This window comes from Priapulus caudatus, unplaced genomic scaffold (genome assembly GCF_000485595.1).
Source record: "Priapulus caudatus unplaced genomic scaffold, Priapulus_caudatus-5.0.1 Scaffold185, whole genome shotgun sequence".
In the NCBI taxonomy this organism is placed as follows: Eukaryota; Metazoa; Priapulida; class Priapulimorpha; order Priapulimorphida; family Priapulidae; genus Priapulus; species Priapulus caudatus.
In genome coordinates, this window is record NW_014577246.1 from 352,976 (window position 1) to 365,302 (window position 12,327).

Here is a 12,327-nt window from a genome sequence, read left to right on the forward strand (position 1 = left end):
CTAGTTGACTATCTAGAGTTTAGTGTCATTGATTAAAAAATGTCATTAGTACACCTGGCCGGACAAGTTGTTTCTGCATTGCTGTGGTTGCTGTGAGGGCGGATCGGTGATTGTTTGTAGTGAGTTTTGCTCCCTACCTGAGTCCACAATTAAAAAAAATATTTGTTTACCCTCATCTGACTCAGGCTGAAAAGTTTGGCTAGGTAGGTAGGCTTTTTTGAGGGAGTCTTTTTACAAATTCAGCATGGTGTCTACATGCTCAGGTGTGCTTGTGTGGAGATACCTTTTATGTTGAATGTTTGTTTTGCTTGCTACATGTAATGTATTGTCTACAGATTTATATAATGTACAGTGATACAATTTGTAAAAAAAAAGAATGGGAACCGAAGGATCAATAATTTTTTTAATTCTTGGCTCCTTTTTGGCGGGTCGGTCGGGTGAGGGCAAACAAACAATATTTTTATTATGGCCTGAGTGGGACCATGTAATACATTTAATTATCCATGATCTCATGTAGCGTTTCCCCTGGCCAAAAAGGCCGGCCCACCTCGCTCGTGTCAATGCAGGGGGAACACATGTATTGCATTTCGTTACATTACTATTCTGGAAGCACTGTAGGCATTATAGTCTTACGCGGTGATAGGTCATGGTTTGTTACATGTTTATCATTCAGATCATACATAGACCCAAGCTCATCTGTGTGATTGATGGGCAAGGATGTGTCATGCAGTACTTCGTTAGATGTCATTAATTCAAACATTAAAAAAACGAAGCACGTGCACACGTTTCTCGCAGTATACCTTTTGGTATTTCGGGTAAGAATGCAGTATTTTTTCCTGTGAAATGTTTTATGTGTAGATTGTCATTGTTTGGAAGCTGAAATGACTCTCAGTGTTGCTTGTTGTTCGGGCAACATTTCATCCTGCTATTTCTTTGTTCATGTTCTGCGTGATTAAATCTGACAACCATGTACAGTATACTGAGAGAGATAGGTGCAAATAAAAAATCACAGCTCCAATTAAAACCGCAGGAAACGGGTATAGAGTGGTGTACCAATGACCTCCCCATATATAATCTGTTGTCTCTCTCCAAAGCACGTATCACTGGTAAAACTTTATAATGCCTCTTTTATGACAGACCAGCGCTTTATTACTTGTGGGCTGGAGCTACTTGGGGAAATGTTTTAGTTGGTTTATGAATGTGCTATGCTCTGTGCTGCCAGTCATATATAGTGTCAGGTGTTCTATGATATATATATATAGCATCAAGAGCTAATAATACCTCTTAGGTATTATTAGCTCTTGATAGCATAATATAGGTGTGCAGTATAAATTTGTGGAACACATTCCTATATTAACATTATACCTGTTTTTTGTCATCGTCATGTATAGTTTTGCGGAAAAAAAAATTCAAGGGACAGAAAACTCATATTTGGGCCATTTGTAACGATTGCGTCTTTCAATGTTCGTAGCACGAGTAGTCGTGTACTGTTTCAGCTGTGTGATATACGGGAGGGAGAGAGGCGACAGTTCAACAAGTTTGTGTGTATATTATAGTAGCACTTCTGTGTGTTTCCAATCTTTGCAATATGGCATTCTTGTTTTTTATCCGTCATGTAAACTGCTGGCTACTCGTAAAAACACTGGTTCTTTGATGAAAAGTCGTAGGCAAGTTTGAGTGACTGTTACCAAACAACAGTTCCATGATTTGTTTAGCATTTATACATGTATACAATAAGTACCTGTTTTTTTGTGCCTAGTTGACATATATGCAACAAATTCTAAAATATAAATGAGCAATTTTGACATCAATAATTGAATTAATGTTGACTTTTGGAAAGGGAGAATGGTTTATTGTTCAACAGCTTTCATTTTGCATGCCTGTGGGTCTGAGTAGACTTGCAGTAATTGTTTACATAACTACTGCTGTGCCTGTGACACGCGTTCGCGGTGTCAGTCACCCCTCTTGTACAACAAGAATAACATGACTGCAACAAAGATTGCACACAGTGGAAGGCAACAACTTAGAATGGTTTTAATGAGAGCAAATAATCATGGTGACACGTTAATTTGGTTAAATTGTGTGCGCCTGTTTGTTCTACGATCTTGTGTAAATTGTGATCGCTTGTTTACTTATAAAGTTATAATATATATTAGTATCTGCTTAGTAAACATGTATCTCTTCTGACCCCTCTTCCTCCTGCATTCATCCCTCCATGCCCTGCCACCCGTGCTGCCTCCCTCCCTTGCTTCCCTCCCTCCCTACCTTCTTCCCACTCTATAATACTTGCATAAAAATATATACAAGTAAGCAGCCTCATGTTCTGTACACATTATTGGATGGTGGAAGCTTGATCTCCATGTGTGCGGACAACATCTAACTAACTGCTTGTTCTGTATCGTTGCAGACGTTCACAGCATGGTGCAACTCACACCTGCGGAAAACTGGCACGAGCATCGAAGATATCGGCCAGGACTTCTGCAATGGTCTGAAGCTGATGCTGCTGCTGGAGGTGATATCAGGTGTGAAGCGATTGCTCACGGAGACCATCAATATTTTACTCCTCCCCCCCCCCTGAGAGAGAGGGGAGAGGTCCTGCAAGCTACGGTCATTGCCTACGTTATTTATTTACTAGGCAAGATGGTGGCCGCTGTCCGGCCAGGTCAAGGCTTCGACTAAGTGTAGCTACGTGCCTTTCATATTTCTCTTATTTTATGTGTACCTAATCCAATTTAATACGAGTGGAAATACGAGTTCTAGTAATAGTGGGATAAAGCATAATATACCTAATTACGGGACTATAATTTAATCGCTGGCCAGTTAACCATGATGTTAAGGTTTCTCAAACACACGAGTAGGGCTGGGACATCATTGAAATGGATAGCTGGTGACTAATTCTTAAAGTCACTGAACTGTTACAGTTACACAGGCAATGGCATGTTCACCTACATGATAAGAATGTATGGGTTAGACTATATGGCCTTAGATTGCCATTTATTAAAATATACAGTACGTATGTGCACTGAGATGATAGTTATCTATGTAGACTTTAGATAATAACTTTAAATACTTATTTCTGCTGCATTCATCAGTACAATTTGTGACCTAAAATGTTTAGTTGCAATGAATTGCCGTTTGTGTTTATCACATTGTTTTGATCTCTTTGTGCCTAGGTGAACAGTTGCCCAAACCAGAAAAAGGAAAGATGAGATTTCATAAGATTGCGAATGTTAATAAAGCCTTACATTTCATCGCAAGTAAAGGAGTAAAGTTGGTCTCCATAGGTGCAGAAGGTCAGTGGCATTTCTGTGGAGCAGTATTGCTATTGTGTTGAAAACACCCTTTACTCAGAACATTATCATGCATTTTGTTGTACACTTATCCAGGGTCCTCTTCATAACTTTAACGCATGCCGGATTCGGCGTGCCCTCAAAACTGAAGCTAATTTGTGACATCCCATAATTCCTCTGACAATTAAACTTCAATTGGAAAATTTATGGCTAATGCACATGCCGTAATTTATATATGTTTTTATTTTTTTTCCTTTTCATATTTTTTCTGTTTATTAGGTGAAAATAAATGGGCAAAAAATGACATGTAGAAGGTTATTAATTTTTTGAATCGATGTGTTCATATCCAGACCCTTCCCTGTTTCGTCCATAAACAACACGCCTTCTGAAATTCTCTTAGGGAGAACCTTATTTAACAACTACAGTATTACTCTAATCATAAGGAAACTAATAAAGAACATATAATATCCACGAGTAAGGTTATGTAATAGCGATTAATTCCAAGAAATCTAGTTGCTTTAAAGGGTTCATTACTATTCCTCATGAGTATTAAGAGAAGCTGTATGTCGGTTAATACATTATTTATTCATGCTTTCCGAAGTTATGGTGATGTGAAGAAAGCATTCTGCATGACCTCTTTATTGCTTCATAATATTTTCAGAAATTGTGGATGGCAATGTTAAGATGACGCTGGGCCTCATCTGGACAATTATACTCAGGTTTACTATCCAGGATATTAGCATTGAAGGTAAGCCCACTCACAACCTCACATGGAAGCTGCTATGTTATACTATGTTTTGTAGAGAATCTATACATGTCAGAAGATTTCCACTGCAGTAACTTGTGCTTTTACACCCTTTGGCACGTGCAATGTTCCGTTTAGTATATATCTATCTTGCCGTGAAAGGAAAAACAAGTAGTTATGGTTTTGGACCAATTTTAGGGGTGTAACTGTAAGCGCTGTAGGAGTTATCACATACCCTTGGCTGAAGTTGTTTTTTTAGCAGTAAAAGTGAAAAGTAACGATTGACAGAGATGATTGCCAGCAGTCTGAACTAATCTGTTAAAATCTATTTATATAACGCATTTAGTTTCATTGAGTTTGACATAAGTCACCCTCTCCGTTAATAACCGCGTTGGGGGAGTGGTAGTAGCTTACCCGGGCATTACCACGTTTCTGGTTATGAGCATCTTCATTTTGACTCTGTACTTGAATTTTACAGAGTCGACGGCAAAAGAGGGGTTGTTGTTGTGGTGTCAGAGGAAAACAGCACCTTACAAGAATGTAAATGTGCAAAACTTTCACATGAGGTGAGCAGTGAGGTCGGCTATGGTCTGGTATTTCCGGCCATACTGAATGCCTGTACACATCATCACGGAATGTAAAACAATTGAAATTCCTTCCTCAATTGTTTATGAAAGTTATTATTTTGTGTGGTATACTGTTAATGTAAATCGTACCAGCATATGCTGTACAGTGCAGTGTGTGTGTGTGTGTGTCTGTGTGCGTGCGTGCGTGCGTGCGTGCGTGCGTGCGTGCGTGCGTGCGTACATGTGTGTGCGTGTATGAAGGTGTGTCTGCGTGCGTGCATGTCAGCATGTGTGTGCGCGGATGTGTATCAGTGGTCATGTTTTACTTATGTACAGTAGTAATATTTACAGAGATAAGTGTCATTACTGCTGCTTATATGGAGAAATGAGTGTTTAAACATTTTTGTCTGTGCTCTGACAGTTTCAAGGATGGATTGGCATTCTGTGCCCTAATACATCGGCATAGGCCAGATCTCATTGAGTACCAAGAGCTGAGAAAGGTATTGTGGTATCTTGTGCACAGGTTGACCCTCCCAGATTTCCCCATTATGCTCATTCTGCTCTGTTTCCTACTCTTGGTGCAGGCTTATTAACAGTCCTAACATTTATTTATATATTTTTTTCAGTCTGTGGATGCACACTTCGCCTCTGGTCACAATCTTACTTGTCCTTCCCGTTTAGTTCTGCCATTTATTTTATTTTGATTTGATTTGTTTTTATAGTTGGAGGAATGGCCTGGCTCTCTGTGCACTTATCCACAGACACCGGCCTGAGCTCATTGACTATGGTTCTCTGTCTCGGGTACGCTGTCCTTGCATGATTGTTTTTAGTGGTTGACTAATAACGTCGCGGTGGTGGGAAGTAACACATTTACGCACTGTCATTACCACTAACCTGTCTAAAAAAATGGTTAGCTTTCATGTTTTGGTTTATATTATATAGTAAGGTGAAGCTTGCAGAATGATAGCACCTTTTATGGAACCATCAGCAATAGTGCTGCAAATCTTTGGGTGCTGCAAATGCAATGGGTTTGGTACTGATTTTCATATTCACAATATGATAATATATATATATATATATGAAAATTATAAATACAAAGCTTCATCATCATGCCAAGACTGCAATATCAAATATCAGGGGCCAGAGGGTTAAAACGTCATTTTCCTTAAGTTCAGTGGACTAGCTCATACAAAAATGGCACTTCGGATTTATGGCCATGATAAGACTAAGAAGAGCCATCTTCTTGTAGGGTCAGTGCACAGACTAAATTTTGTAGACTTGCCAGGATATCTAATAATAATTGGTGTCAGCATTTTTTATCACATCGAAAGAAACGAGAAATGCCCATTCTTAGAACGAACAAACAGTGGAGCTCTGGTGTAGGTCATAGAAGAACTGTTCAAGAATGGAACAACAGTCTCTTCTAATCCTACTACCTCTCTTAATGCTACCTTTGTAGTGTTCACCCTGTGTTTATAGGCACTGTCATATGATGTGTGTCTATACAAAAAAGCTCCCCAATTATGGGAAAAACACGTGACAGTTGTTTGTCATTTGACCATATTAAGAGGCCGTGGGAAATGAGCTGTCATGATTGGTATTCAGTCTTCAGTTCTATTTCATGGAATGAAGACTCTTATAAGATTGGCATTGTTATAATATCTAAACAAGGAAAGGTCGTTAATATTAGGTATATAATAGGTCCAGGAAATACTCCAGCTGAGTTTAAACATATAAGAGTATCACACGACAGATTTCCGATATGTTAAAGGAATGGTTGGTATAGCTATTAAGAAATTTGTGGGTCTTTTGCTTGAAGGGAAATGTATATTTAACATATATGCACAATAGCGTTACCATTATATTTTGTACACTCAAACCGGGTAAAAAAATTCTAATCACTTGATTACTTTCGTTCTTCTATTTAATTATATCAATTGCCAATGATAGAAGAAGCACAATCAATGGCACATCTATAATCTCTCTGCACCCCTTCTTTATGCAATTAACCATTTTCTAGAGTCCCTGAACAACCCAGTCAATGTTGAACCATTATTTGTTGTATTGTAGACGAACCAAAATTTCACAGAATGGACTCGACTACATTAACAGGCATATTATCAAAGTACATCGGTCTATTTGAAGCTATTCTAGAATTGGTTATGCTTGCTTTGCTACCATTTATATATAAAACGATGATATCAAACAATACTTAAATAATAGGAATCTGCTAGTTAACACTGGTAGAAAGGAAGCGGCAGATTTCCTCATGTTATTATGTGTGGTCTCTAGTAATGTGTTCACCTTTCATCCACCGGCGTGGACATAAATCGACTTTGGCGGAGTGAGTATTCCGACATTACGTGCCAAACACATGCAGCACCAATTAGCTCTCTGCATTTTCCTACTGTCACATTTTACGATCTTACGATGGAATTACCTGAGTAGACTCACTGCGTGAATCAAAGTACAGTGTAGCACGAGGCCAGCACCTATATCAGTACTAAAGAGATATGTGTTTTGATGATGGCACAGTATATTGTGTACTCAGTTGGGTCATTATCGCGAATATGCATGTCATTGGCCAGATATGTATGGTGTTTTTAAATCGCATGCTTAGCAAGTCATACTGCACTTAATGCCGATATAATATTTGTATATGCGCAATTGTTGAGATACTGTACATGCAATAAGCAGCTTCGTGATAGTTAGACATGTTTTCATTAATTTGTACAGGGTTGAAAATTCGTGTACATTTCATTACTCGAGTCTTACGTATTGTTAGCGATGTTTTCTATATTTTTTTGACCAACAGGATCAGCCTTATGAAAATCTAAACCTGGCATTCGATATTGCTGATGAGCATTTGGACATTCCGAAAATGTTAGATGCCGAAGGTATGTGCATTTATTTGGGATTCTGTCAGTATAAGCTATAATAAAGTCATGCTTACCTATGTTTTATAACACTTTATATTGGAAAAAATAATTCTGCATTTTTTAAAGAGAGATTACCACTTATATCACTCCGGAGAATATATAGGCATATGATACAGTGAAACTGGCAGGTGTTCAAAATACAGCTCTTACAAATCTGTGTATTACTCATATCAGCGTGGTTCAATATTGCATAGAAGCAATGTATAACAGATAATGATAGTGATAACGGATAATGATATGAAAAAGAATTACAACTAGTGGCACCTGTAGGTAGGTCTAAATAACTGACTATTGCTTATGCACCAGCATAAAGAAGGGAGTGGTAGATAACCTGCGCTTTATCACACCGTTAGGTAGGGGGGAAGGGTGCGTCTTTAGAATGCATATTTGTCATGTCTTATTAACTCATTTAGGTGCCTAATAGGAGTTATTCTTCCACCTAAAGCAATGATTTCACTTGTTCTAATTGTTCTTACATTTTCTCGACCGTTCTGAGACATGCCAGTACTCCTTGTGTAATACCAAGTTTATATAGTAAGGCATATATAGTAAGTATAGTAGTAGTTTATGTAGAATGCTCGCACATCATTCTTTTCACAAAGACGTGTGCCGATCTGCATTTCAAATTAGATTTGTTGAAATATGTCAACATTAGCGTGTGATACTCGCTCACACAAGATGTCATTGACCGAACCCTGTCTTTACATTAGGTTACCTTTGCCTTCATGTCAGGATAGGTACCAGTCTAGAAAAATTTACATCACATAAATACATGCACTGTTTTGTGACAGCGTTTGCATATCTTGTTTTCGCGGAAATCAAGAAAGCAGGTGCAAGTTTGCTGTTTATTTACTGTTTTACAGCTTACAACAGCACGGATTTGTAGTAATTTTTATGTTGAAGTAATCAGTAATAATATATACGCTGACAGATGAGTATAAGTTTGTTTACATTTATTAATTTATCAGTTTATTCGGGAAATGACCAATTGAAGAGTAGTTAGTAACGCATTCTATTTGGTGTGTGCATTTGAGTTACAGTAGATATAATAGATGGCCAGTGAAACGCACGTGATAGCAGTTGTGCGATATGTGTTTCGTTTTCACAGACATGGTTAACACGGTGAAGCCAGATGAGAGAGCTGTCATGACGTACGTCTCCTGCTACTACCACGCATTCGCCGGTGCGCAGAAGGTACGTCCATCTGTCTTACATGACTTGCGACTAGCATGCTGCCCTAGCTTATGTTGAGTTAATGTTAGGACTAATGTTAAGACTAATCTTGTTTCTGGCAAGGGGCCCGTGGTTTCAATGTTTAACTGTCAGTCGAGGTTAAAGGCGAAATTGCCCATTATCGGGCATGAGAATTTCCCGCGATTTCGCGGATTTCCGGGTTTTGGTTTTAATTTTGGTCATTATTGAGATCGATGCAAAAAACTAATAATGCTGCTCTAGTTCAGTATTGCGATGTTTTTTTTCAATTAACGGTCTTCGAGTCGAAGTCAATGTTAAGACTAATGTTAACTGGCATAAGTATAATTTTGTTTCTGGCAATGGGCCCGTGGTTTCAGTGTTTAACTGTCAGTTGAGGTTAAAGATGAAATTTCCCTTTATGGACAGGTGTCTGTTCTATAGAGTGCACCGCTAACACAGACAGGCTGACTGTATGAATTTGTTGTGGTAAAAGCATCTGGCTAGTTAACTGTGTGTGGATTGGTGCGTGTAGGCAGAGCAAGCAGCCAGCAGAATCTGCAGGGTTATGGATATCAACCGTGGCAACGAAGAACGGATGAAGGAATACGAACAACTCACAAGCGAGGTGAGTCTATTATTCATGAGCCATTATTCATTATTTATTATAGCGGTTCACCCACTTTACGTGCGTGTTTCCTGTGTTGTAAGACATCCTTTGCATTCTTCCACTTTTCTTGCGATCTCTCTTGCTGTCTCTCTCTCTTTTTCTCCCTCTCCCTCTCCCTCTCCCTTTCCTCCCTCTCCCTCTCCCTTTCCTCCTTCTCCCTCTCCCTCTCCGTCTCTCTCCTCCTTCCTTCTCTCCCCTCCTCCCTATTCCCCTCTCTTGCTCTCAGACTCTTTCCTTCTCCCCATCTTGCCCAACTCTCTCTTGCTCCCTTTCTATTTCCCCATATTTTTTTTTTTTTTTCTTCTACTAATTTCCCTTCAAAATGCCACAAACCAATGGTAACTTCTAACAATTATGTTTTAGCTACTGGAGTGGATAAGACAAACAAAGCCTTGGCTGGAGGATAGGACCATGGATAATACGATGATGGAGTTACAGGCTAAACAAGCAGAGTTTCGTAACTACAGATGGCAGCACAAACCACCCAAACTGGAAGAGAAGGCACATCTGGAAACAATGTTCAACAATATTCAGACAAAGCTACGTGTAACCAACCGGCCGGCGTTTATGCCAACCTCAGGAAAACTGCTGAGCGTAAGCTAACACATGTGCAAGAGAAATTATCTGCAATACAATTCTCTGCTCTATGCAGCAAGCCAACCTTTTGTGTGTCAAAGTGTTTGTAATGTCTGGTTGTAAAAGAGGGGCACTGCAAAAATAATTTTGCTAATGATATATTGATAACACATTCATTGATAAAACACCATATTGTACTCACTTATTTACGTGTTCGGGTAGATTGAGAGAAATAACCCAGACATTCGCTCGGAGTTTCGTTTCATGCTCTACTGGTGCATGCAAACCGTCTAGTGCCCAAAACTAATGTTTTTATTATGGTTTCGATTTGCTACATTAAAACTCGATCTATGCTCAATCAATAAATGATGCTTTAGTACGTAATAGAAAAAATTATCCTGGATTTTATTTATGTCTTGACCGATCTCCGAACATGACTATGGATATTTCATTGCTATCAAGTTTTTCATTTCAAAATAACTTGGAGATCAATTGCGTGACCAAACTGATCTCTATTTCTATTAAATCCCAACTGCAGTATTTTTTGTTGATGTAGGACATAAATATTGCTTGGAAAGAACTGGAGAAGGCAGAGAAAGGTTTTGAGGAATGGCTGCTGTCAGAAATAATGAGGTATGACAGTGCACTAATACACATAGTATCTAAAATAATAATTCTATCTATAGTTTTACTATCTGTTTGACAAGACGAGAAATAGTCTATTAGGTTTTGTTTCAGGGTTTTTATTAATAACTCCCTAAAAACTACTGAAAATAGAGCACCCCATCTGTGTACTGACTAACAAATGCAGTCATTATCTGAATGCACAATCTCAATGTTATTAAAACTCAAGTATGTGACTTTTAGATAACAATGTGTATGTATATATGTATATATATATCAAGAGCTAATAATACCTAGAGTGTACAACGGAAAAACGGGAAAATAGTGCTATTTCACGACATGATTATTCTACTTTGCCTGCGAGTCTAGAATAATTTTATGGTATTGCATTAAGCAGAATTCTTTGCTCTCTAAAACAAGACCAACCGCTTGTCAATAAGAGTAGCTGGAAACCGCGCTAAGCGCGGGCTAGATTAAGCCGCGTTCACACGCCTGGCATCCAGCTTATTCCGTAACCTAAACGCCTCTAAGGTTGCTTCGTGAGAGTTTCGTTTTCCGCCATAATTTTATGAATGATTTTCGGGTGCAGTGCAGGTGGAGGTACTTTCGGGGGCATCGCGCCTATGCCCTTATCTCCATTATCTTTCCTAGCACGGCTAATGCCCGTCATGATGGAGCCGGCAATGTTGTTTTTTATTAAGTCTACAACGCAGCTAGTAAGAGTACCAAATTTGGGCATGTGACATCAATTATCAGCGCTCCAAGCCGGTGACGGAAACCGATAGCCGAAATGCTTAGACGCGTGAAGGATCGGACAGAAGTGGATTCGAGCGGCGTTTGCATGTGGGAGGGAGGTTTAGGAGCCGCATATCTCCGCCTAGGAGTATCGTATTGACAAGGCGGTTGGTCTTGTTTTAGAGAGCAAAAGAATTCTGCTTAATGCTAATACATGAAATTATTATAGACTCGCAGGCAAAGTAGAATAATGTGTCGTGAAATAGCACTATTTTCCCGTTTTTCGTTGTACACTCTAGGTATTATAAGCCGTTGAATATATATATATATATATAATATATATATGTATATGCACACATATACATATTGTTATCTAAAAGTCACGCGAGTAGGATTTTTCTGAAAGCACTATATTTCTATTCCTTTTTTTCAGTAAGATTTTATTTTCGATAATTTATACAAATGAATGACGGAGACGCGCCTTTATGGTTAATGATGATCTGGATTATTGATGGTTTCAGAAATGCACAATGCCACCTGAATAGGTGGGAAATACAGGTAAGCATTCTGTTTTACTGCTATAATCTTGTTGTTTGCTTGCAGGCTAGAGCGGATGGACCATTTGGCTAAAAAGTTCAAACAGAAATGTGAGAGCCATGACCGATGGACGGATGCAAAGCTTCTCTACCTGCGAAACGAAGAGTTCAGAAATTCAAAACTCATGGATTTGAAGGTGCGGGTAACTTTTGGAAACCGGATGCACATATAGCAGAGTGACTGAGACATGGGTTAGCCGTATATTGCTCTCTTTTATAGTTGTACTGATGTAGCTGAACTAGCCTGAATGAAAAGCCTGAAAAATAACTCCTGAATATGATGCAATTCTTAAACTGTGATCCATGTAGCAGTGCTGCATCACCGACGTTAAAATGAACTTTTCTATCGAGTGCACATTGGTGCACCTACATTTTAAAACTGGACATAGTCACAA

General features: G+C 38.8%; 1 protein-coding gene across 2 annotated transcripts in view; it reads left to right on the forward strand.

Moving 5' to 3' along the window:
- Nucleotides 1-12,327, forward strand: part of LOC106806913 (alpha-actinin, sarcomeric-like) — a 37,107-nt gene that overhangs the window by 9,566 nt on the left and 15,214 nt on the right. Inside the window, exons 2-12 of one of the 2 annotated variants that reach the window (XM_014809080.1) lie at nt 2,408-2,522; nt 3,174-3,293; nt 3,952-4,038; nt 4,514-4,601; nt 5,324-5,402; nt 7,417-7,498; nt 8,649-8,734; nt 9,267-9,359; nt 9,765-9,995; nt 10,534-10,610; nt 11,940-12,069. In XM_014809080.1, the coding sequence (XP_014664566.1) occupies nt 2,408-2,522; nt 3,174-3,293; nt 3,952-4,038; nt 4,514-4,601; nt 5,324-5,402; nt 7,417-7,498; nt 8,649-8,734; nt 9,267-9,359; nt 9,765-9,995; nt 10,534-10,610; nt 11,940-12,069 (1,188 nt within the window). Of the gene's footprint in view, nt 1-2,407; nt 2,523-3,173; nt 3,294-3,951; nt 4,039-4,513; nt 4,602-5,022; nt 5,102-5,323; nt 5,403-7,416; nt 7,499-8,648; nt 8,735-9,266; nt 9,360-9,764; nt 9,996-10,533; nt 10,611-11,939; nt 12,070-12,327 lie in introns of both variants that reach the window. The other variant, XM_014809079.1, reaches the window with a different exon arrangement.